This window comes from Rosa chinensis, chromosome 1, assembly GCF_002994745.2.
Source record: "Rosa chinensis cultivar Old Blush chromosome 1, RchiOBHm-V2, whole genome shotgun sequence".
NCBI lineage: Eukaryota > Viridiplantae > Streptophyta > Magnoliopsida > Rosales > Rosaceae > Rosa > Rosa chinensis.
In genome coordinates this window covers 45676168-45699871 of record NC_037088.1, presented here as the reverse complement: position 1 = coordinate 45699871, position 23704 = coordinate 45676168, and the positions used below count along the sequence as shown (strand labels likewise).

The window sequence follows — 23704 nt, the reverse complement described above, 5'->3', positions numbered from 1 at the left end:
TATAAGATCCAAATTTGAGCCCTAAGAAAAAAACAGAGGCTTACATTACTTCCTTTCCAGACTTGGTAGACGCGCTTTGCCATAGTTAGAGAGAGACTAGCTAGGCAGGAACAAAGTCTAAGATTTGGAACTTTTGGGCGTTCATCGCATTACACCCACCACAAAAACCCAAAGAATCAAAAACGGAAACCCACCACCTCCACTCTCCCAGATTGAAATTCCACGTTGGCTGGTTCTGATGGAATTTCAAAATTAATTGAAGGTAGACACACACACACACACACACACACTTCAGAGTTTTTGGCCCAAAATATTGTCTAGGCTTGAGCCCATATAGCCTTCTACTTCCCTCCGCCCCTGGGTGGTGGGCGTGTGACTTGAACCACCACCCAGCACCCTTACGGCGACCCATCTCTCTATTTGTTCTCTAAGGTGACGCGACCCGACCGTCCAGTTAAATTCGAGACGGGTCAAGCTGGTTTTTCAGCCTTTTCGCGATAAAATGATCAGCCCTTATGGACGTCCCAATAATGAACTGAAATAGACTATATGAGTATCGATAATTTATTATACAAATAGTTATGAAACAAAAAAAAAACAAAAAAATTATACAAATAGTTAAACTCAACTCGAAATAAAATATTTATTGTACTTCAACCCAAAAAGCTAATGTATGCATTCATCTACGACAATTCTGTTCCAGTGAGTTGGGCCTATAGGCTTTGCACGATGATGGAGGCAACTGTTTGGTTGTACATAAGACGCTGCCAAACGGATCTTTACTTGACGATGGCGCCAAGTTGTTTGTATGGAAGATGCTGCCAAATGCTTCCACTGCTCCAATTGAGAGGCATTTACTTCTCTATTAAAAAGCCACCAGAATTTAAAGCAAATACTCTTCAAGTCTTTGGCTCTAATAGCAAATGCTTCAACCTTTTCTTGGGCGACGACATTCGTAGTCGAGATAGGTAAGTCAGAAAACAAGGGAGATTTGAATGCCCAATTTAGGAGTTCATCGCCATAAAAATCTCCTTTTTCAAGCCACTTGTTGCTTGAGGAGTCACTGCTGGTTTCACCATGGGAGTAGGTTACTGCAGTGCCTTGAATGAATAGGAGCATCTTCCCAAGTGGTTTCCCTTCTTGGACAATATAGCTATCTTCAGTGTAGGTCAATGGCACAAGATGTTGACAAATTGCTTTTAGCACCTTTTTATGTATGGTTTGAAACACTGGCTCCTGCACATATTAATCATATATATTACCTAATAATAATACATAAGCATGTATTATAAGTACTCATACGCACTTTGAGCTTATATATGTAGAGGAAGAGGAAGTTCTTGCCTTCTTCAATGAAGCTGAGAAGAGAAAAGACATGATGCTTTGTTTGTCTTTTATGGGAAGAATACCAAGGATATTTTGCACATCAAGATCACTGTTTTCTCTGAGTTTGTGTATGTTTTCCATGATCGCTGCCTTTAAATTTTCATTTTTCTCTCTGGTCACCATTTTTTCGTTATCCTTGGAGGGGTAGTATTTAGATAACCACAGATCGACATCTGGTTTCATCAATTGCTTCTTCTCTTTCAACATACGCTTATTTGACCTTTCTTTCGACTCCTTTGTATATATGTTTCCATGACATGAAAAATAATAAGTTTATCATGATGATCATAATTTGATTAAATTCGATACACACACACACATATAAAGGATATCGAACACAAACCTGCACCATTGCATTGAGATATACTAAAAACAGTGCCATGCCAGTTGCAGATATCATAACAGAAAATAAGATTTCCAACGTATCCATACTGCTACATAGATTTGAGCCAAAAGAACTGAAAAACGAAAACGAATACTCAATATCTTTCTCCAAAAAATAAAAGAAACATGTGTAGGGTGGCATAGATGCAAACCTCATATTTCGTAGAGCCCACCAAAAAGACTGGAATACTCTTTGTAAGAGAGGATGCGATGGACTAACCACATTAGATTGCAGAGCGTAAAAATATATGCCAGCGTCGAACGCCTTTGGATCAGCTTCTTTCAAAGGGCATAATTCATCCCAAAGCCAGATTTTAGTATCATTATAATAGGTTTCATTAGGATTCATTGCACACATATATGTCATATATCCTGGACCTAGAGTAGTTCGACTATCAAGGATGATTTTATGGGTCGTGGATAACCAACAGCGAAGCTGTCTCCGAGTTGCAAAAAGGTACCAGAAGGCTCCAAAAAGCTAAAAGACCCACACGAACATTATAAATCAATTTTCTTGGAAAATAATTAAAGAGGAAAATGAAAACAATGATAATGATTTGTTTAAGGATATCTCTATTTGTGTTTGATCCAAACTCTAGGTTACTTGACCTAGTGGTAATAGGGTTCAATTAGAAGAATCTAGAGATTATCTTTCCTTGTATGATTCTGACTCTATGCATTGTAATCCTCTATATATAGAGGCTCCTATTATCAATGAGAATACACAACAAATTTCTCTCAATATCTGATTCCTTAAAACACGTTATCAGCACGAAGTCATAACCAGCTGAGACCCTAAAATCCCAGAAACCTCTACCGCCCTCCTTGAAGCCACAGACTCCAGGAACTCGGAACTGGCGGCGCCACCCCCAGAACCGGCCGGAATCCACCTGAACCGGCCGTCGGAAGTGACTGAACCAGCCCCAAGAAGAATCCTTTGGTTCCCTACCTGGTTCACATCCTTTCAGTCCACTTTTCACAGCCATCCTCTGTCAGAAGTTGCAGCGCCACCCCAGTTTTTGGGAACCGGAAAAATCCTTCCCGGAACCGGCCGGAAAGTACCCGAACCGCCCACCGAATACCACTGCACCGTGAACCGCTGCCTGCAAATTCCATCTGCAGGTTCTCTCTGTCCCAAGAAGCCCAGCCCAGAGATCAAGCCTCAGCCCAGTAGCAAAAGAAGCCCAGAGGCCCAGTAGCAGGTAGAAGCCCAGAAGCCCAATCAACGCAGCCCTCTGACGTCAGCAGCCTACGTCAGCGTCAGAGTGCCACGTTAGCAACCAAACGCCACGTCAGCACCTCCGGTCAACCCTCTGGTCAACGACCAGTCAACTCCGGTCAACCTTTTTCCGGCGACTTTTCCTGCCATTTTCAGGCGACTTTTCCGGCCATCTACAGTAACTTTCAGGCGACTTTTTCCGGTCAAGAATTTCCGACCATTTTTCAAGGTAAATCTTTTCTAAAAGTTCCCATTTTTGAAGTTTTTTTTTTCATTTTCTTCTTCTTTTCTCGGGGACTTCCAACATCCCTTCTTCTACCCCTTTCTTTTTCATAGGGGAGACCAAAAGCCGAACTGTGGGGGTTCGTACTCACTCCAAGCTTGGAGCTTGTAGAGTCCTCCAAACTTAGAGTTGAGAAGAAAAACGATCGACCACATACATTATTATTTCGATCTAATCCAAAACCCCTCTTGGAATCAGATTTTTCTTAGAAGCGACTACGCTCAGAAAATCTCTAATTTCTTAGAAGCGACTACGCTTAGAAATTTAATAATTTTTCGTGGTAGCCTTTTTCGCTCCAAAACTAACCCTAATCTTGTGTTGTTTTTCCGGATGAGTTACCTGAACAAGTTGAACTTTGTTCCACTAGAGACAACTGGCGCAGGATACCATAGGTGGGTTCGAGATGTGCACCAACATCTTAAGGCTGATGGACTTCTGAAAGCCATCCAAGAGCCTAGTCAGAACGTGCTCTCCATTGAGCAAGCTACTGCTTTTGAAGCAAATCAAGCTAAAGCCATCATTCTCATGACAAGGCACATGAATGACGCGCTCCAAAGTGAATACCTCAATGAGAAAGACCCAAGAAAGCTATGGGTTGAACTTGAGCAGCGATTTGGCAACGTTCGCGACTCCCTGCTTCCTGATTTAGAAGTGTGATGGCATAGCCTCCGCTTCTGTGATTTCAAGTCTGTGCTTGATTATAACTCGGAAGCTCTTCGTATCAAGTCTCTGATGGAGTTTTGTAGCCAAGCCATAACTGATACGATGTTGATCGAGAAGACTCTCTCTACCTTCCCCGTCTCTGCCCTGATGATTTCAAAGAATTATCGGATTGATGTGAAAGCAGGACGTATCACAAGATTTCATGAGCTTATTAGTGCCATGAACGTAGCTGAAACGCACGACAACATACTTGTGAAGAACTATAACGCTAGACCCGTGGGAACTAAGCCTATTCTGGAGTCTAACTATAGTCGCGCCCCCAAGGGAGGACGCAAGGAGCGAAACCCTAAGAGTAGGGACAATTCTGGACATTCTGGTCCATATTCTCGCCCTAAAGAGGAAGGAAATCGCCAAGAGAGGAGTGCACGGAACCGTAGAAGTCAACGTGTGAAGAGAAAGAAAGGCGGAGCCTCCGGCTATGGTGGTGACGCCACCAAGAATAATAGTTGTCTAAATCATGCACCAAAAGCATCTCGATCAAGGGAGCCTGACCATAAAGATGTTTGTCTTCAATGTGGATCAAGTGGACATTGGGCAAGGAAGTGCACTGCATCCCAGAATGTTGCAAACGCATACAAGACGTATCGTGAAGCAAGGGAGGAAAATTACATGGAACAAGAAGATCAAGATGGCGATCTCGATCTAAGGGTGGAAGACTACAAGGATCAAGACCCAGAAACTGGCGATTTTGATTAAGTCTTTTTTATTTTCTAAGAGATGTAGGCAATTGCCATATTGCTTTTGTAGTAGATGCCAATGATATTAGTCTTTCTTCAAAGTAGGCGTACTTAATGTAAGTGTGATGTCTAGGAAGGTTTTGAGATAAGTGGTACTTAAGCGAGCTTTGCTCCACCGACATCTCTCTACTCACCTGGTCACATTTACATTGGAATTACTAAAAGGAGTTAGATGACTACCATTGTTTTGCATTAACTAGTTTATTGGATTAGATTTCCTTTGGTTAAAGAAACGATGATGTAATTCTGTTTGGCTTATTAATAAAAGTTGAGTTCTTTTCTTTATGACTCCTTTTTAATTACGAGCTTTTCTTTTAGGAATGGATGAACTTCAATGTCTTGCGAATAGTGCGACTACGCACACCATTCTACGACATAGGCAATTATTCTTAAAGATGTTGCCTACATATTCCTCTGTGACTACGATGGCTGGGCCATCAAGTTTAGTTCAAGGACATGGAATGGCCCAATTTATTTTTCCCAATGGCACTTTGATTAAAGTCACTGAAGCTCTCTACGCTCCTAAGGCAAATCGAACCTTATTAAGCTTTAAAGATATAAGAGCCAACGGATTCCATGCGGAAACGCATAGTGAGAACAGAATAGAATTCCTTTGCATTACATCTAATGATTGCGGACGAAAGCGCATCTTAGAGAAACTTATGTGTCAATCCAGTGGACTTTATGTCACTACAATTCGACCAATTGAATCCAATAATATCATAAGAGAAGATCTCTTGGATTCCGACACATATTGGCTTTGGCCTGACCGACTAGGACATCCTGGTCGTGACATGATGCTCCGTATACTTAAGACTTCACACGGGCATCCTTTCTTCCGAGTGAGAAGAAGCAAGAATCAAAAATTGATTCCAGGACTTAGCAAGACCGCAAAAAATTGCAGCTTCTAGCGCTGCTGCTGTCTTGCGCCGCAAAAAGGCCGCCCTTGTCCCTAGTGATGATGCCATAAATGGCACCAACCATGAGCATGACGCCATGGTTGCTCCTCCTAGTGGCCATGATGCCACACAAACCTATTTCCATGGCTCTAACGCCATAATGGGAGATGTAGTCACACACTTTGCTTCTAATAGCGCTACAGATGCTCCGGCCCAACCTAAATCCTCATTGGTTGCTTCTAAGGCCCCTCGCTCATTTTGCAAAACCTTTTCCTTCGGAAAATTAGGACCGAGACCGTCCTATGCAAAGGATCCTAAAATACTCATTCAGTTCTTACAGAGAATCCAAAGAGATATCTGTGGACCAATTCAACCATCATGCGGACCTTTTAAATACTTTATGGTATTGGTTGGTGCATCGACACGCTTGTCACATGTCGCGATGTTGTCCACTCGAAATGCTGCTTATGCTAAACTCCTCGCCCAGATTATCCGTCTACGGGTTCACTACCCTGACCATCCTATTAAGTCCATTCGACTTGATAATGCTGGGGAGTTTACATCGAAAACGTTCGATGACTATTGCATGTCACTGGGGATTGATGTAGAGCATCCAGTTCCCCATGTTCATACCCAAAATGGTCTCCCAGAAGCCGCTATCAAACGACTACAGATGATAGCACGGAAATTGGTTATGCGCACCAATCTCCCTGTTTCTGCTTGGGGATATGCAATATTGCATGCAGTGACGCTAATTCGTCTACGACCCACTGCAACCCAATCTTACTCTGCATTACAGCTAGTGATTGGGTATGAGCCTGATATCTCGCATTTACGCATTTTGGGTGTACCATCTATGTGCCTATTACGCCGCCACAGCGTGATGGGTCCACAACGACGAATGGGCATATACGTTGGATATGAATCCCCAACCATTGTCCGCTACCTTGAACCCTTGACAGGCGATCTGCGGATTTGCGGTAGATTTGCGGATTGTCACTTTGATGAGACAGTCTTCCCATCGTTAGGGGGAGATAAGAACACAGATGTTCAACAGGAACGACAGGAATTGTCGTGGTCTTTCCACACTATGTCTCATCTCGATCCCCGTACCGCACAGTCTGAACTTGAAGTGCGAAGAATAATCGAGCTCCAGAACGTAGCAGACACTCTGCCTGATGCGTTTTCTGATGTTGCCAAAGTGACGAGATCACACATACCTGCTGCAAACGTGCCTGCAAGGATCGATGTCCCAAATACTGGACATCACGCCACTCCTGTGACATCAGGAGATGGTGCCATTGCCCAGCATGGCAATGATGTGGCATCTATGGCCGCAGGTCCTGCAAGGAAGCCCAGTAGACCAATTGGTTTGAGGATACTCGCCCTAGAAATAAAGCGAATGAGGGACAAACAAATCCTTTGATCATCGATACTCAAAATCCATCCCATGAGAATGTTCCGGATTATGGTTACGTCCAAGAGACATCATTAGGGGACGCCTCAATGTCACAACCTATCCATGAGAACGTAGAGATCTCTGTAAATTATACTAGCGTACATGGGACGTGGGAAAGAAACTCCATCATCATTGATGATGTATTCGCGTATTCAGTGACGTGTGAGATTATTGAGACCGATGACATCGAACCACGCTCCGTTGATGAATACCAACGTAGAGCTAATTGGCCAAAATGGAAAGATGCGATCCAGGCAGAACTTGATTCTCTAGCGAAAAGAAAGGTATTTGGCAAAGTTGTACCAATACAGCCCAACACCAAACCAATTGGTCACAAATGGGTATTCGTTCGAAAGCGTAATGACAAAAGCGAGATTGTAAGATACAAAGCTCACCTTGTGGCGCAAGGCTTCTCACAACGCCCTGGAATTGACTACGAGGAGACCTATTCTCCTGTAATGGACATCATTACGTTCCGCTAACTTGTCAGTTTGGTAGTTTCTGAAAAACTGAACATGCAGCTTATGGATGTGGTTACTGCGTATCTATATGGGGATCTAGATACAGAAATATACATGAAGATTCCCGATGGAATTCAGTTACCCAAATCAAGTGGCTCTAAACCACGGAGCGGGTTTGCGATTAGATTGAAACGCTCACTATATGGATTAAAACAATCCGGACGGATGTGGTATAACTGTCTAAGTGAATACTTGATTGGAAAGGGATATGTCAACAATGAACTATGCCCATGTGTGTTCATAAAAAGGACAAGTTCCGGATTTGCAATAGTAGCGGTTTATGTTGATGACATAAACATAATTGGCACCCTTAAAGAGTTAAGGGAAACCGCTGAACACTTGAAATCCAAGTTTGAGATGAAAGATCTTGGGAAAACACGGTTTTGCCTCAGTTTAGAACTTGAGCACCGTAGAGATGGTATCCTGATTCATCCGTCAACTTATACCCAAAAGATGCTTAGGCGTTTCAATACGGACAAGATTAAGCCTTCAAGCACCCCAATGGTTATCCGTAGTCTTGATCCAAAGAAGGATCCATTCCGTCCAAAAGATGACGACGAAGAAGTGCTAGAGGCAGAAGTTCCCTATCTAAGTGCAATAGGCGCATTGTTGTACTTAGCACAATGCACAAGACCAGATATCTCATTCGCTGTGAACTTGCTAGCTAGATATAGCTCTGCGCCAACACGACGCCATTGGACTGGTGTTAAAGATATCTTTCGATACCTAAGTGGTACGATCGATATGGGCTTGTTCTATCCCTACAGAGAGAAGATGGATTCGGACCCATCTAGTGTCAGAGACGCCACATATGGTGGACCGCGTTCCATCTCCCCACCCCAAAACGATATAAGTGTTTTGGAAGGTTTTGCTGATGCTCGGTACCTCTCTGACCCACACAAAGGTCGCTCCCAAACTGGTTATGTTTTCACCATGGGAAAGACCGCGATATCTTGGAGGTCTACAAAGCAGACCTTAGTCGCTACCTCTTCGAATCATGCAGAGATTATTGCTCTTCACGAAGCAGTTCGTGAATGTATATGGCTTCAATCCATAGTTACGCATGTTCGAAGCAATTGTGGTTTGAGGTCTACCACAGATGAGCCAACGAGCATTTATGAGGATAATGCTGCTTGCATTGAACAAATGAAGTAAGGCTACAACACCAAGCACATATCGCCCAAATTCTTCTATAATCAGCAACAACAGAAGCTCCTCAAGATCAAAGTAAATCAGGTCGATCTAAGGACAATGCGGCAGACTTGTTTACTAAGTCATTGCCCAAATCCACGTTAGAGAAACATGCGGCAAGAATTGGCTTGTGGAAATTATCTGAACTCCCATGATCGTAGTCATCAAGGGGAGGCACAGACATCAGGGGGAGATGTCTACATGTTCGTCTCGAATCGTGAAGGGTGTGTTGTGTTCTTTTTCCCCTTCGACCGAGGTTATTTTTGTCCCACTGGGTTTTGTTACTCGGCAAGGTTTTTAACCAGGCAATGAGAGAAGCACCGCGTTTGGATAACACAAGAGGGAGTGTTTAAGGATATCTCTATTTGTATTTGATCCAAACTCTAGGTTACTTGACCTAGAGGTAATAGGGTTCAATTAGAAGAATCTAGAGATTATCTTTCCTTGTATGATTCTGACTCTATGCATTGTAATCCTCTATATATAGAGGCCCCTATTATCAATGTGAATACACAGCAAATTTCTCTCAATATCTGATTCCCTAAAACATGATTTGATTTCTTTAAAAATGATTGAGAGTTTCAATGAATATACTAATCTAAAAAATAAGGAGAACATGTGTTGTCTGTCATAACATAATGAGCATCATTAACAGATTTACTAACTGTTATTTTCCCCAAAAATATAAGGATTTCTCTTAAATATCAACTCCAACAATTCCTCTATATCACTTATATTTTAGGGAATCCCTAAATTCATGTTTTCATCACCTAGTCCTATACCTAAAAGAGAGAATATAGGTAACTACAATAGCCAGCATCACATCAATTATTTTCTTTTATGTTGGAAAAGCAATAATAACTAAAGATATTTAATAATTTCTTTTTGATTAACCGATTAAAAATAAAGATGTATCTAAGTATAGCTAAATTTTTAGTATTACTGTAGGAATTATTTCAGTGAAGCTTCTTCTTCAACTTCCTCAAGTAGATGGATACACATTCTCTCTGTGAGAAACTCTAAGCCACCCATGATCAAAGCTTTCTTCCCTAGATCCTATTGCTTGTCCGGCGGCCCTCTGTGATGGCGTGGGCCTTGAGTTTTATCAATGCGATGCAGTCCTTGAGCCATGTCAATGCTATGCAGATCTCGAGTCTTGTTGAGTAGATGTGGATCTTGTGCCTCATCAATGTGATGCAGGTGCGGCCGGACAGGATATCTAACCGAGTCTGAGTGGTGGAGTTGAGGGTATAAAGGGTGCTCTCTCTTTATCGTCGATGATCAATGGCAATATAGCAAGGTATGGCGGAGGCTTGTGCGCTGGATTTCTCTGCTAGAGATGCCGAGGCGTCGCGGCATCCTATGGTTGACAATGGTCAATGGTAGATGGATCGGCGACTGCTCATAGGTGGTGCAGAGGCGGCACTGGTTTTACTAGGAGAAGGGAGGTGTCGGGCTTGTTGCTGCTCTCAATTGGGCTCTGTGATTTGGGCCTGGGTGTTAGCCCTAGGCCTATAGTATTTTAATAGCTTTGTCTATTTTCCATAATTTTCTAGTTTTTTTTTAGGAAGCAAGACACTCTTTTTATGCACTCTGTGTGTATCTAGTGAATCCTCTAGAGTAGTACCAAAGGAGGATTTAAGCTATATCTATGAATTTGATATCTAATGAGTAGTCATATTTATATGTACTACTGTGGTTACTACCACAACCTCTTGATTCGTCTATAGAAGACAGAGGAAGAGTATATAATGGTCAATCTGGCTCGTGATGAATGAAATTGAAACCCGATATAGGATTGATTAAAAAATATATACACATTATTGTTGGAAGAAAAATTTCACAAATAGTTAGCCAAAATAATTTTGAGGAATACTTTTGAACAAATTAAGAAGATTTTAAGTAATGTTACTGGAGATGCTCTTAATAGCCCTCAAATAATAGATAATTACTAATATCATTTTAACCGTTAAGAATAAAATTGTCAAAATACAATAAAACAATTAATAAGAATGAGATAAAAAAAATCAATAACTGCCTCTAAATCTAATTGCTCCACTCTTATACCAAACCCCATCTGGTGTGTAACACAGTTCTAGTATTAATTAAGCAAACAAAAATTAAAATGTTAAATATTCAAAAACCCAGATGTTACTTTTGATTGATTAATATGTTCCAACAACAAAAATATTAGGTTGCGGCTATTGCCATCCTACCAAATGATTAATTCACCCTACATTTTATTGTAACCCTTAAAGTTTCAATTCTACTCTCAAAAGTTAGAAAAACTGTTTTTTTTTTCTTCTAACCTAAAAATATAAAATTAAGAGTAATTAAAGAAAGAAAGAAAAAAAAACCACCATCAATATCCAGACCTCTTTTCTTCTCAAAGTGAAAGTCTTGAGTGAGTAGATTTGGAGAGAAAACAAAAAGATTTGTCCGAGAAACCCTAAGGCCGCCTCTGGTTGCAATCTTGTTCTCGTCCGGCGGCGCCCGGAAGTTGGAGATGACATCCGGCCTCACCATCATTATAGGGTTTGCTGTCGGACGGGAGGCCTACTGTCCATAGGGTTGTCGAAGGGCTTTGCTCGGGTTTCGTCACTGTGTTCGGCTAGGATGGTGGTGAAGGGTGGATCGTGGCATCACGGTCAGGTTTGTCGATCCCCGCGATTGGGTTTTGTTGGATCGACGGTGCCATGGAGTGCAGTGGCGAAGCCGGGCTCCGGGAAGGCTGTTCTGGTTTGGTGCAGATCGTGGTGGCGGCGTGGACTCAGGACGGCTTAGATTGCCGGAAAGGGTTTGTTCTGTGCTGATGTAGGTCAGCGAGGGTGGCTTGGTCGCGGCGGTGGAGGGCCGACTCGGGAAGACGCGGTTCAGGCGATGTGGGTCGAACGGAGCGTGGCCGGACAGTGATGGTACGAGGGTGTGCGAGGGAAGGTGGACTTGGCCCGAACCATCATGACGGGCCTGAAGCAAGTCTCTTTGGTGGACTACCCTATTGGGCCACGAACTGTTGGGCTGGGGTTCTGCCCTAGTCCATTACTATTTGGGCTAGGGTTTAGGCTCTTGTCCCAACCTTATGTTTTTAGTTTTATCTAAATTCAATAATGTTCTTGTATTAAGAACCTAGATCTCTAACACCTCCGGCGTAGTACCAAAGGAGAATCTCCGCTCTCTCTACGATCTGAAATGTAAAATAAGTGGGTCTATTTCTACGTACCATTGTGAGTACTATCACTACCTCTTTGTCTGTCTATGTCCTTAAATGACAACGGCAGGGTAAGTAATGGCCTATTCTGGCTTGTGATGAATATAATATTTCGCCCAATGGGCTTGATTCAAAAAAAAAAGTGAAAGTCTTGAATATGGTAGTCGTATGTACAGTTGAACAACCTTAGAAAAATTTATAAGAGAGATTGTACTTTAAGAAATTTGCAGTCATACTGAGAAGCCATAAATTCAAAACACCAAGTAAAAAAAAATCTGGTGAACAATCTCGCCACATCATACAACAAACACTCCATTGAAGATTAAAGCAATTCTCAACTATCCTAGTCTCTTTCTTTATCTATTTTTTTAATGCATTAGTTGGACACTTAATTGAGATGTACAAGAGACTAAGTCAAGGCTCTCTCATTCTCTGCCAGAAGGAAACTCAAACTTGATTTGAGAGAGATAAAGAATTGCTATATATAGTTGTGGTTGAATAGATTTTAAATTTTTTTTTTTTCGCACAAAAGTTCTTAATTGTGGGCAGGGGCAAAACCATAGTCAGGCTAAAGGGGCTCCGGACCCCTCCCATAATTGTCTATTACTGATATGGCTTACAAATTTATAGAACTGTGTCTTGATTCAATCGTTTGGACCCCCCTATTTCTATAACCAATAGGCACGATTTTATTTAAACCTCCTAATTTTTTTTTATAAAAAATTTTAGTTCCAAATTTTCCATTTTCACGTCAAAGATATATTCATATCACGGTTTCTCTCCCAACTGAGATAGCTTACCCTCCATCTATTCATATTGTATCGTCTATTCCTCTTCGTGTAGCCCCTCACCTTAAGGGAAAGATAGAGTGAGTTAAGCAGCTGCCGTCATTGGAAGAATGAAGAAGGAGATGAATTTTTTGACAATATTTAATTAAACCCTATACTCCATAATAATATTTCTGAAATTAAAACGCCAACAAGATGCAATTTAAGTGATTATAATTGATACTTCTACTTTTCTTGTTCATAACCAGGAAAATAGACAGCAACAACCTATATATATATATATATATATATATATATATATATATATATAACCAACCTTAGAAGAATTTGCTTAATTAATATAGATATAAGAAAATGCATGTTTACCTAAGGGACAGTTTTTAAGGGATTTTGAGGGACAAGTGAATCAAACGGCTTAAAACAAATACATAGTTTTAAGTTCTTATACTTTCAATTTTTAAACGGCTTAAAACATGTAGTTAAGATGCATTTATTTCTCATAGTCCCTTAAAACTGTCCATTAAGAGAGCAAGACTATTTATAAAAATTAAACTTACATGAGAAGCAAGGATGAAGGGTAAAAAACCCAATATAGGTCTGATCCATCTTTTAACTCGGGTTATGTCTATGATAGGACGCCGCTTTAACCAATCATGGATGTAGTAAATCCGTAATGCATATTGAAGCCAAGTGAAAAGAAGATACTCTCTAATAAACGGGTGTAGATCTGCATTCATCCCCCCTGCTGCATATATCTGGACAAATGAAATAACGCCAACATTACAATCTATAGTGTGAAATAATTGAACATACTGATCTGTGATGTCAAATATGTCACTAGGATTTTACAATTTGCCAACGAAAAAAGCCAAAAGTCACAGAATAAAGGATGGTCTTGAGTCTGTACCTGTGCAATGGGGAGAGAAACGAAGATGCGAGACATAATGGATAACATCTTAGCAACGCATGACTTGGATGATCTCCTACCTCTACAGCAACAACATCCACACTTAGAAATAAAAAAGTCCAGCAGGTAAGAAACATCTGTGGCTGTTCGAGTATAAACATAATTCTTCGCCAAATTCTTGTTCATCGTGAAGCACTTATTTTCGTTGTCAATGGCCGTGATATAACAGAAGATAGGATCATTGAAGACAGCACATGCACATAATATAATAAAGATTGTATTCCACCAATTCTTGGCCTGATGAGTTTCTGCTGTGAGCTTTTCCCTCACTGTTGTACTTTTTCCTCGATCTTCTTCGAGAATACTGAAAGATTAATACAACAAAACAGTATCATCTTACTAATTAAAAAGTAGAATCAATGGTTTCAGATTTGACTTTTGCAGAAACTAGCTCCCTCCTGAGTTGATATCTTGAGATCCAACTGCTGCTAAGCTCGCAGATATATTATTATTAATTTTTAAAATGAAATAGGATAGGAACAGTTAAATACTTTGTGCTTGTTATAGATAACAGGTCTTTTTACCAGACCTAATTCAAGATATGGGAACAATTTTGAAAATACAAATATATCTGCGAGGGATCCCTTTGTTAAGCCAAATTAGTGATGGTTGAGGTCGTACCGAATTAGATTAAATAAATGAATGAATCACTTCTGTTGATCAGTTCACTTACAATTATGTATGTCTTAATGATTTTCAATTTGATGAAAAATTGCATAAATTATATGCTCATATAGAACCAAATTTTTATATTAAATTAATGTTGGGAATAAAAGTTATAGAATCAATTAAATTGTTGAAGAAATAGGTATCTATTGAAGGAAAACCTAATTTGTGTTTAGCCCAAACTCTAGGTTACTTGACCTAGTGGTAATAGGATTTAATTAGAAGGATCTAGAATCCTAATCAATGTAGAATTACTTTCCTTGTATGATTGAGATTCTATGCATTGTAATCCTCTATATAAAGAGGCCCCTATTATCAATGAGAATACACAGAAAATTTCTCTCCAATTCAGTTTCTCTACAACACGTTATCAGCACGAGCCCTAACCCTGAAACCCTATAATCGTAGCCTTCAAATCCCAGAAACCTCCGCAGCTACAGTACCCCCGCTGCTACAGTACCCGGCAACTTTTCCGACCGACTTCCGGGGGCTTTTCTGGACAACTTTTCGGTCAGCTACAGTACGTACTACAGTGCTTCCGGCTGCTACAGTACCAATGCTACAGTACTCCGGCTGCTACAGTACTTTTCGGTAACATTTTTCCCCGGCCATCTTTTAAGGTAAACTTTTCTAAAAGTTCCCGTTTTTGAAGTTTTTCTTCCAATTTCTTCTTCTTTTCTCGGGGACTTCCAACATCCCTTCTTCTACCCCCCTTTCTCTACATAGGGGAGACCAATAGCCGAACTGTGGGGGTTCGTGCTTACTCCAAGCTTAGAGCTTGTAGAGTCCTCCAAACTTAGAGTTTGTTGAGAAGAAAACGATTGACCATGTACATCGTCGTTTCGATCTAATCCAAAACCCCTCTTGGAATCGGATTTTCTTAGAAGCGACTACGCTCAGAAAATTCCTAATTTCTTGGAAGCGACTACGCTCAGAAATTTAATAGTTTTTCGTGGTAGCCTTTTTCGCTCCGAAACTAACCCTAATCTTGTGTTGTTTTTCAGGATGAGTTACCTGAACAAGTTGAGCTTTGTCCCACTCGAGACAACTGGCGCAGGATACCATAGGTGGGTCCGAGATGTGCGCCAACATCTTAAGGCTGATGGAATTCTGGAAACCATCCAAGAGCCTGGTCAGAACGTGCTCTCAATCGAGCAAGCTACTGCTTTTGAAGCAAAACAAGCTAAGGCCATAATTCTCATGACAAGGCACATGAATGACGTGCTCCAAAATGAATACCTCAATGAGGAAGACCCAAGAAAGCTATGGGTAGAACTAGAGTAGCGATTTGGCAACGTTCGTGACTCCCTGCTTCCTGATTTAGAAGTGCGATGGCATAGCCTCCGCTTTTGTGATTTCAAGTCTGTGCTTGATTATAACTCGGAAGCTCTTCGTATCAAGTCTCTGATGGAGTATTGTGGCCAAGCCATAACTGATACGATGTTGATCGAGAAGACTCTCTCTACCTTCCCCGTCTCTGCACTGATGATTTCAAAGAATTATCGGATTGATGTAAATGCAGGACGTATCACAAGGTTTCATGAGCTCATTGGCGCCATGAACGTAGCTGAAAAGCACGATAATATCCTTGTGAAGAACTATAATGCTAGACCCGTGGGAACTAAGCCTATTCCGGAGTCTAACTATAGTCGCGCCCCCAATGGAGGACGCAAGGAGCGAAACCCTAAAGATAGGGACAATTCTGGACGTTCTGGTCCATATGTTCGCCCTAAAGAGGAAGGAAATCGCCAAGAGAGGCGTGCACGGAACCGTGGAGGTCAACGTGTAAAGAGAGAGAGAGGCGGAGCCTCCGACCATGGTGGTAACGCCACCAAGAGGATAGGTCGTCCAAATCGCGCCCCAATGGCGCCTCGATCAAGGGAGCCTGACCATAATGATGTTTTTTTTCGATGTGGATCAACTGAACATTGGGCCAAAACATGTACCGCACCCCAAGATGTTGCAAACGCATACAAGACGTATCGTGAAGCAAGGGAAGCGAATTACATGGCACAAGAAGATCAAGATGGCGATCTAGATCTAAGGGTGGAAGACTACAAGGATCAAAACCCAGAAATTGGCGATTTTGATTAAGTCTTTTTATTTTCCAAGAGATGTAGGCGATTGCCATATTACTTTTTATTGGATTAGATTTTCTTTGATCATAGAAAAAATGATGTACTCCGTTGGCTTATGAATAAAATTTCGAGTTCTTTTCATTATGGCTCAATTTTGATTCTGAGCATATGACTTTGTGACTACGATGGCTAGACCATCAGTATTAATTTAAGGATATGGAATAGCCCAAGTTCCACTTGCCAAATGGCGCCTTGATTACGGTTGTCACAGAAACTCTCTACGCTCTTAGGGTAAATAGTACCCTATGAATAGCCAACGAATTCCATGCGAAAATGCATGTAGATAACGGAAATGAGTTCCTTTGCATTACCTCTAATGATTGCGAACAAAGACGCATCTTAGAGAAGTTTATGTGTCGCTCTAGTGGACTTTATGTCACTATTCGAGTTATTAACCCCATAATGTTATGAGAGAAGATCTCTTGGATTTAGACACATATTGGCTTTGTCACGACAGGATAGGTCATCCTAGTCATGATATGATGATCCGTCTACAAAAAGACTTCACACGGACATCTTTTCTCTCGAGCGAAACGAAGCATGAATCAAAAGTTGATTCTTAGACTAAGTGTGACCGACGTTGCTGCCTAGGGCACCACCTCCGTCCACCACCAGCCTAGGGCTGGTGTAGTCCCTATCCATGACTCCATGGATGGCGTCCATCATGGTGATGACGCCCTAGGTGATGCTGCAATCACCAACTTGCTTCAAAATAGTGTTTCAGACGCTCAGGCCTAACCAAAATTCTCATTGGTTACTTCTAAAGCCTCTCGCTCGTTTTACTAAGCCTGTTCCTTAGGGAAATTAGGACTGAGACCGTCCTATGCAAAGGATATAACATTACTCATTCTGTTCTTACAAAGAATCCGTAGGGATTTTGTGGATTGATTCAATCAACTTGCGGACGCTTAAATATTTTATGATGTTGGTTGACACGCAAACACGCTGGTCACGTGTTGTGCCATTGTCCACATATAAATGCTGCTTACGCTACACTCCTAGCACATATCATATGACAATGGGCTCACTCCCCATATCATCCTATTCAGTCAATTTGATTTGACTATGCTAGTGAGTTTACATCGAAGACTTTCGATGGATATTGCAATGGGCTTGATGTTGGACATCACATTCCCATGTACACACCCAATTGGTCTCGCGGAAACGACTACGATGGTAGTCCGAACTTTGGTAATGCGCACCAATCTTCTTACATCCGCTTGGGGTGATGCGATATCGCATGCAGCTATGCTAATTCGTCTACGACCTACCGCCACTCAATGTACCTCTGCGTTACAGCTAGTGACTGGGTACACATCTTTTGTACTTACGCACATTTGAGTGAGCCGTTTTTGTGCCAATTGCGCCGCCACAGCGCCCTATGGTGGGTCCTTACAGACGAATGGGCAACTACGTTGGATTTGAGACTCCAACAATCGTCCGCCACTTAATGCCCTTGCAAGGCGATCTTTTTGCCGCTAGATTTGCGGGTTGTCACTTTGATGAGACAGTCTTCCCGTCGTTAGGGGGAGATAAGAACACGGATGTTCAACAGGAACGACAGGAATTGTCGTGGCCTGTCCCCACTATGTCTCATCTCGATCCCTATTACAGTGACGAGATCACACAAATATGCTGCAAACATGCCTGCAAGGAAGGACGTCCCTACGAGAGGACGTTGCGCCACCCTACACGGAGGTAGGCATGGCACCAATGCCAAAGAGAGTGGCACTCTGGCGTTACAGGCCATGGCCCCAGCTAGGATGCGTGGGAGGCCCATGGGTTCGAAGGATACATTGGCACAAACCAATCCTCGATCATTGACACTCAAAATCCGTCTCATGAGAATCTTCCGGGTTATGGTTATCGTTGGGGGACGCCTTAACGTCAAACCCTATTCCTGAGAATATAGAGCTCTATGAAACTTACACTAGTGTACATGAGACGTGGGATAGAAACTCTATCATAATTGATGATGTAGTTGCGTATTTTGTTGCGCATGAGTTTGTTGAGTCAGATGATATCGAACCACGCTCCGTTGATGAATGAATGCCAACGTAGAGAGTTTTTGGCCTAAATGGAAAGATGCGATCCAGGTTAAGAGGGATTCTCTAACGAAGAGGAAGGTTTTCGAGCTAGAGATGCCAACATCTCCTAACATAAAACCTGTTGACTAATGGGTCTTCGTTAGAAAGCGTAATGAGAAAAAGAGATGGTAATCTCGCCTTATGGCGCAAGGCTTCTCACAAAACGCCCTGGAATCGACTACGATGAGACATATTCTCTCGTAATGGATGTCATTACACTCCACTACCCTGTCAGTTTGGTAGTTTCCGAATAACTGAACATGCAGCTTACAAATATGGTCACTACGTATCTCTATAGGGATCTAGATACGGAATATACATGAAGGTTCATGGTGAACTTCATTTACCCAAGTCAAGTGGCTCTAGACCATGGAGCGCATTTACAATAAGGTTGAAATGCTCACTAAAGTGACTACTTGATTGGGAAGGGATATGCCCACGCGTTTCTATGACAAGTTTCGGATTCCATCGCGGTTCATGTTGGACATGATCTTCATTAGAAGCCCTTAAAGAGTTAAGGGAAACCGCTGAACACTTGAAATCTGAGTTTGAGATGAAGGATTTTGGGAGAACACGATTATGTCTCGGTTTGGAACTTGAGCATCGTGTCGATAGATGCTTAGGCATTTTGACAAGGTCAAGCCTTTAAGCACCCCCATGATCATCCATAGTCTTGATCCTGAAAAGGATCCTCTTCGTCTGAAGGATGATGGCGAAGATGTGCTAGAGGCAGAAGTGTCTTACTAGAGTACAATAAGCGCATTATTGTACTTAGTTCAATGCACAAGGCCGGACATCTCATATGTTGTAAACTTGTTAGCTAGATATAGCTCTGCGCCAACGCGACGCCATTGGATTGGTGTAAAAGATATCTTTTGATAATTGAGATGTATGAATGATATGGGCTTGTTCTATCCCTATAGAGAGATGATGGATTCGGACCCATCGCACACCAGGTACGTCGCCAACCCTGGCTTGCGTCCATTATCCCCATCCCAAAACGACATGTGTTTTGGAAGGTTTTGCTGATGTTGGGTATCTGTTTGTCCCACACAATGGTCATTCCCAATCCGGTTAAGTGTTCACCATGGGAAAAGACCGTGATATCTTGGAGGTCTACAAAACAGACCGTAGTCGCTATATCTTCGAACAATGCAGAGATCATTGCTCTTCACGAAGTGGTTCGTGAATGTATATGGATTGGATCCATAATTACGCATGTTCGAACAATTGTGGTTTGAAGTCTACCACAGATGAGCCTACGAGCATTTAGATAATGCTACTTGTTTTGAACAAATGAGGCAAGGCTACATCAAAAGCGATAACACCAAGCATAATTAGCAACAACAGACACTCCTCGAGATCAAAGTGAACTAGGTTCGATCTGAGGATAGTGAGGCAGACTTGTTTACTAAGTCATTGCCCAATACCACGTTCGAGAAACATGTGGCAAGAATTGGCTTGCGGAAATTATCTGAACTCCCATGATCGTAGTCATCAGGGGGAGGTGCAGACATCAGGGGGAGATGTCTACATGTTTGTCTCGAATCGTGAAGGGTGTGTTGTGCTCTTTTTCCCCTTCGACCGAGGTTATTTTTGTCCCACTGGGTTTTTGTTACTCGGCAAGGTTTTTAACGAGGCAACGAGAGAAGCACCGCGTTTGGGCAACACAAGGGGGAGTGTTGAAGGAAAACCTAATTTGTGTTTAGCCCAAACTCTAGGTTACTTGACCTAGTGGTAATAGGATTTAATTAGAAGGATCTAGAATCCTAATCAATGTAGAATTACTTTCCTTGTATGATTGAGATTCTATGCATTGTAATCCTCTATATAAAGAGGCCCCTATTATCAATGAGAATACACAGAAAATTTCTCTCCAATTCAGTTTCTCTACAACAGTATCATATATTAAATTAATATTTTGAGAAAAAGATTATAGAATCAATTAAAATTGTACTAAAGTCTAAAACATAACATAAATAATTAGGTTGTGCATCTAATATCAATGGGTACTTGTGACAAATGGAAATTTCAAGCAATATATATATATGGATGAAATTTAGCTATTATATATATAGTGGGCTGTTCTATTAAGAGATCTTTTTTTATTTTTTTTATTTTTTTTATTTTAAAGGATTCCTTGTGGGATGTACTTTTCAATTGCATTTCGACATCTCCACCTTTCAGTTTTTAGGTCCTAGTGTATAGATCACTTATGTAAATTTTTAGCTAAATTGGTGACCGTTAAGATATCGAACTAGATTAAATCAATGAACGTACCAAACTCAACAAACCTGAAACGATCATGTTTATTAATGATTATTAATTTAGCTGAAAATTTACATAATTGATCTACTCATATATACCTAACAACTGAATGGTGGAGATATTGATAAGTGATCGAAAAATTAGTCAAATAATCAATTCTTTAAAATGGCAAAAAAATTGGATCTCTCACTAGAAGGGCCAAGTGTGTGTGCGCGCCCGCATGCTTGTTTGTATAAGTAGATCTTAGTCATGACCTTTGTCAATATAGTATACTTCTTGTTTATGTATGGGTTAGTTGCATTTCCATCTATGTTTTTAGTTTTATGATTTTTTTTGTTTATCAAAAGGAGGTGTCAATCCATTAAATAAGTAGAGAAATGCATACAATACACAATAACCCACCCATTTTGGGCTCGTCTGAATTGAGCAACTGCCTAGAGACCTAGAAAGTCTAGAACCTTAAGTAAAGACACCTTCGATAGGGATATAAACCAAGTAAAATCAAATAACCTTGACGCTACCAAGAAATAAACCGAACCAAGCCAAGTTCAAATCCCACTTTATTCATAAAGCTTCTAGGACCTCCCTACATAAAGGGAGCTTCCCCATAAGCACATTGTACTTACATAAGTGTTTGTCCAAGCATAATTAGTTACAATGAGTCACGCTCATGCTGCCGCCAGTGGCGCTGACCGCTGGCAAGGGTGTGACTTACGGAGACACGCCAAGCAGGCTATCACCAAGACTTCGGCTCACCCCGAGACTACCACTAACGCGCCGCGCCAAGTTCACTTCGTTGAAGCATCAGTAGCTGGGGACTGAAGCACATCAGTCCCACATCGAAAACAAGGGAAAGATTAGTCTCTCCCTCACCTATAAAAAGGTTCACTCCTCTCTCCTCATTGATTATGCATTCATTATTTTACCTAACATTTTTCTGTCAACATAAATACATTAACTGACTTGGGCATTGGAGTAGAGAAGACCGCCAACTGCGGTCTCCCTCTGACGCCCTTTGTATTTCATTTGACAAGTGGCGTTAGCGCTACAACTCCATCAGTTGCGGTCCGAACTTGGACCAGCGTTAACAAGAATTCCGCTGTAGGGGAATCTCAGACATTAACACACATACCCTTTGAGCTGTAGGACTAACATCCCAAAGCCTAGAACCAAGCCCGAAGCCCAATTGGAGCCACAGCCCACCCAGATTCTAGGTTCAGGTCTGGACATGACCCGCACCAAAAACACAAGTCCGACATCTTGGCGTTGCCACTTCGGCCGCACCTGCTATGATCCCAGATCCACAATCACTGGAATCTGCAGAAGCAGCAATCTTCTGTAGAAAATCCATCATGTCACGCCCGATTGAAAAAGCAGCCGCTTGACCGCTTCCCGAATTCTAAATTCACCAAAGGGGCCTGCAGCAGGCCAAAGCCTACCCAGAGATCCATAAGGATGGATTAGGTAGGACAAGACGACCCTGAGAATGGAGCCGTTTCCAAAACCCTAGTAGAAATCTGCTAGAATATTACCTCATATCTGAGAGCTCAATGAAAGCGATAGCCGCTATCTCTTTGCATTTTATGTTTTAGTCAACGTGTCTATGATCATCATCATAAGTGAAATAACTAATAAATGCCTACATTTATATTACAATACCAAAACGATGGTAGATAAATTTGAATAATTACATCGGACTACAATCAATTACCGTTTATATGGTGGCCTGCAGCCATGCATAAATTCATTAATCAATCACCGTACCCAAATACAAGACATCCCCTTGTTTTGGAACGATGGAAGATTAAAAAGATGAAATCAGCTGTCTCCATTATTCTATCTTAATTCTGTTCCCTCAACATGATTGGTCCACATAGATTAAAAAATATATTTTCTTAATTTTTTCTTCCATTTTTTAATCTCTGTAGACCATTCATGTTGAGGGAACAGAATTGAAACAGCTGATTTCATCCCGAAGATTAAAGGCCTTTAAGGGTTAAAAAGAACTAACCGTAGCTCAATTGCCACTGCATCTTTGGTTGGCCACTCATTCATATTGTCCGGATTTTAATGATACATGTATCCGTGTTAACTGTCAAGAACACCCAAAGAGATTAAACTTATTACTTGATTCGCCCAAAATAATATCGACTCCATGCAAATATACATATATAGTGATCAAACAGAAAGTCCGAGAATTATATCTCAAACTCCAATCTAGTCCATGTGTACGTATTCATGAACTAAGCCTTACTAAACCTGCAGTCGACACTGGATAGATCAATAATTCATTTACGAGAGATAGTTAGTTTTACCACATCAGATGAAACTTACAGCATGGTGCAGATTGAGAGGAGCAAATGTTTTACAGAAGATAGAAGAAAAGAAGGGAGGCAGAAACTGGTTGAATGATTGCAAAATAAAGGCTAGCTGACTCAGCTTAACTTGATCACTGCTACTGTGAGGCTCATTCTTCCACTGAGATATAATTATACACACACACACGGAGTCCAACTGTCCAAGTATAAAGGTCTCCATAGCCTCCATTAAATGGCAACCACGTAATATTTATCAGTTAATTCAATCATTATCTTCCATATTCAAGATATTTTTGTTATTAATGGTACCAGTAAAGATCACTATACACAAAAAGGACAAGAGAAGGGTTAGTAAGAACAGAATTTTAATGCTCATCAAGTGAACATTTATGAAGGTGATTGTGGAAGGACGGAGACTTGCAGTGGTACTAGTAAGATCACTAACCCAATAAGGAGAGTTCT

At 41.3% G+C, this 23704-nt stretch overlaps 1 protein-coding gene across 3 annotated transcripts; it reads right to left on the bottom strand.

Annotated features, from left to right (window-relative positions):
* Nucleotides 1–547: 547 nt before the first annotated feature.
* LOC112186184 (cyclic nucleotide-gated ion channel 1) lies at nt 548–23432 on the bottom strand. 3 transcript variants are annotated; one of them, XM_040514230.1, is made up of 8 exons: nt 23259–23432; nt 22936–23016; nt 13706–14069; nt 13356–13553; nt 1923–2046; nt 1730–1844; nt 1345–1620; nt 548–1236 (listed from the first exon to the last, which is right to left on the bottom strand). In XM_040514230.1, exons 4-8 carry the CDS (start codon nt 13402–13404, stop codon nt 667–669), a joined length of 1134 nt encoding a protein of 377 aa, XP_040370164.1. In that variant the 5' UTR covers nt 13405–13553; nt 13706–14069; nt 22936–23016; nt 23259–23432; the 3' UTR covers nt 548–666. The 3 variants fall into 3 exon arrangements, with proteins under 3 accessions (XP_040370164.1, XP_040370168.1, XP_040370171.1); XM_040514234.1 differs by lacking the exons at nt 548–1236; nt 1345–1620; nt 1730–1844; nt 1923–2046 and adding an exon at nt 12269–12891; XM_040514237.1 differs by lacking the exons at nt 548–1236; nt 1345–1620; nt 1730–1844; nt 1923–2046 and adding an exon at nt 12270–12861 and having other exon boundaries at nt 23259–23431.
* Nucleotides 23433–23704: the final 272 nt, after the last annotated feature.

Excerpts from the sequence above, each read along its gene's own strand:
- LOC112186184 (XM_040514230.1), bottom strand. The coding sequence starts at position 13,404 with ATGGATCAGACCTATATTGGGTTTTTTACCCTTCATCCTTGCTTCTCA. Across the intron at positions 1,621-1,729 it reads ATCTCAATGCAATGGTGCAG|GAGTCGAAAGAAAGGTCAAA; the intron begins GTTTGTGTTCGA and ends ATATATACAAAG. Across the intron at positions 1,237-1,344 it reads TCTCAGCTTCATTGAAGAAG|GAGCCAGTGTTTCAAACCAT; the intron begins GCAAGAACTTCC and ends TAATATGTGCAG.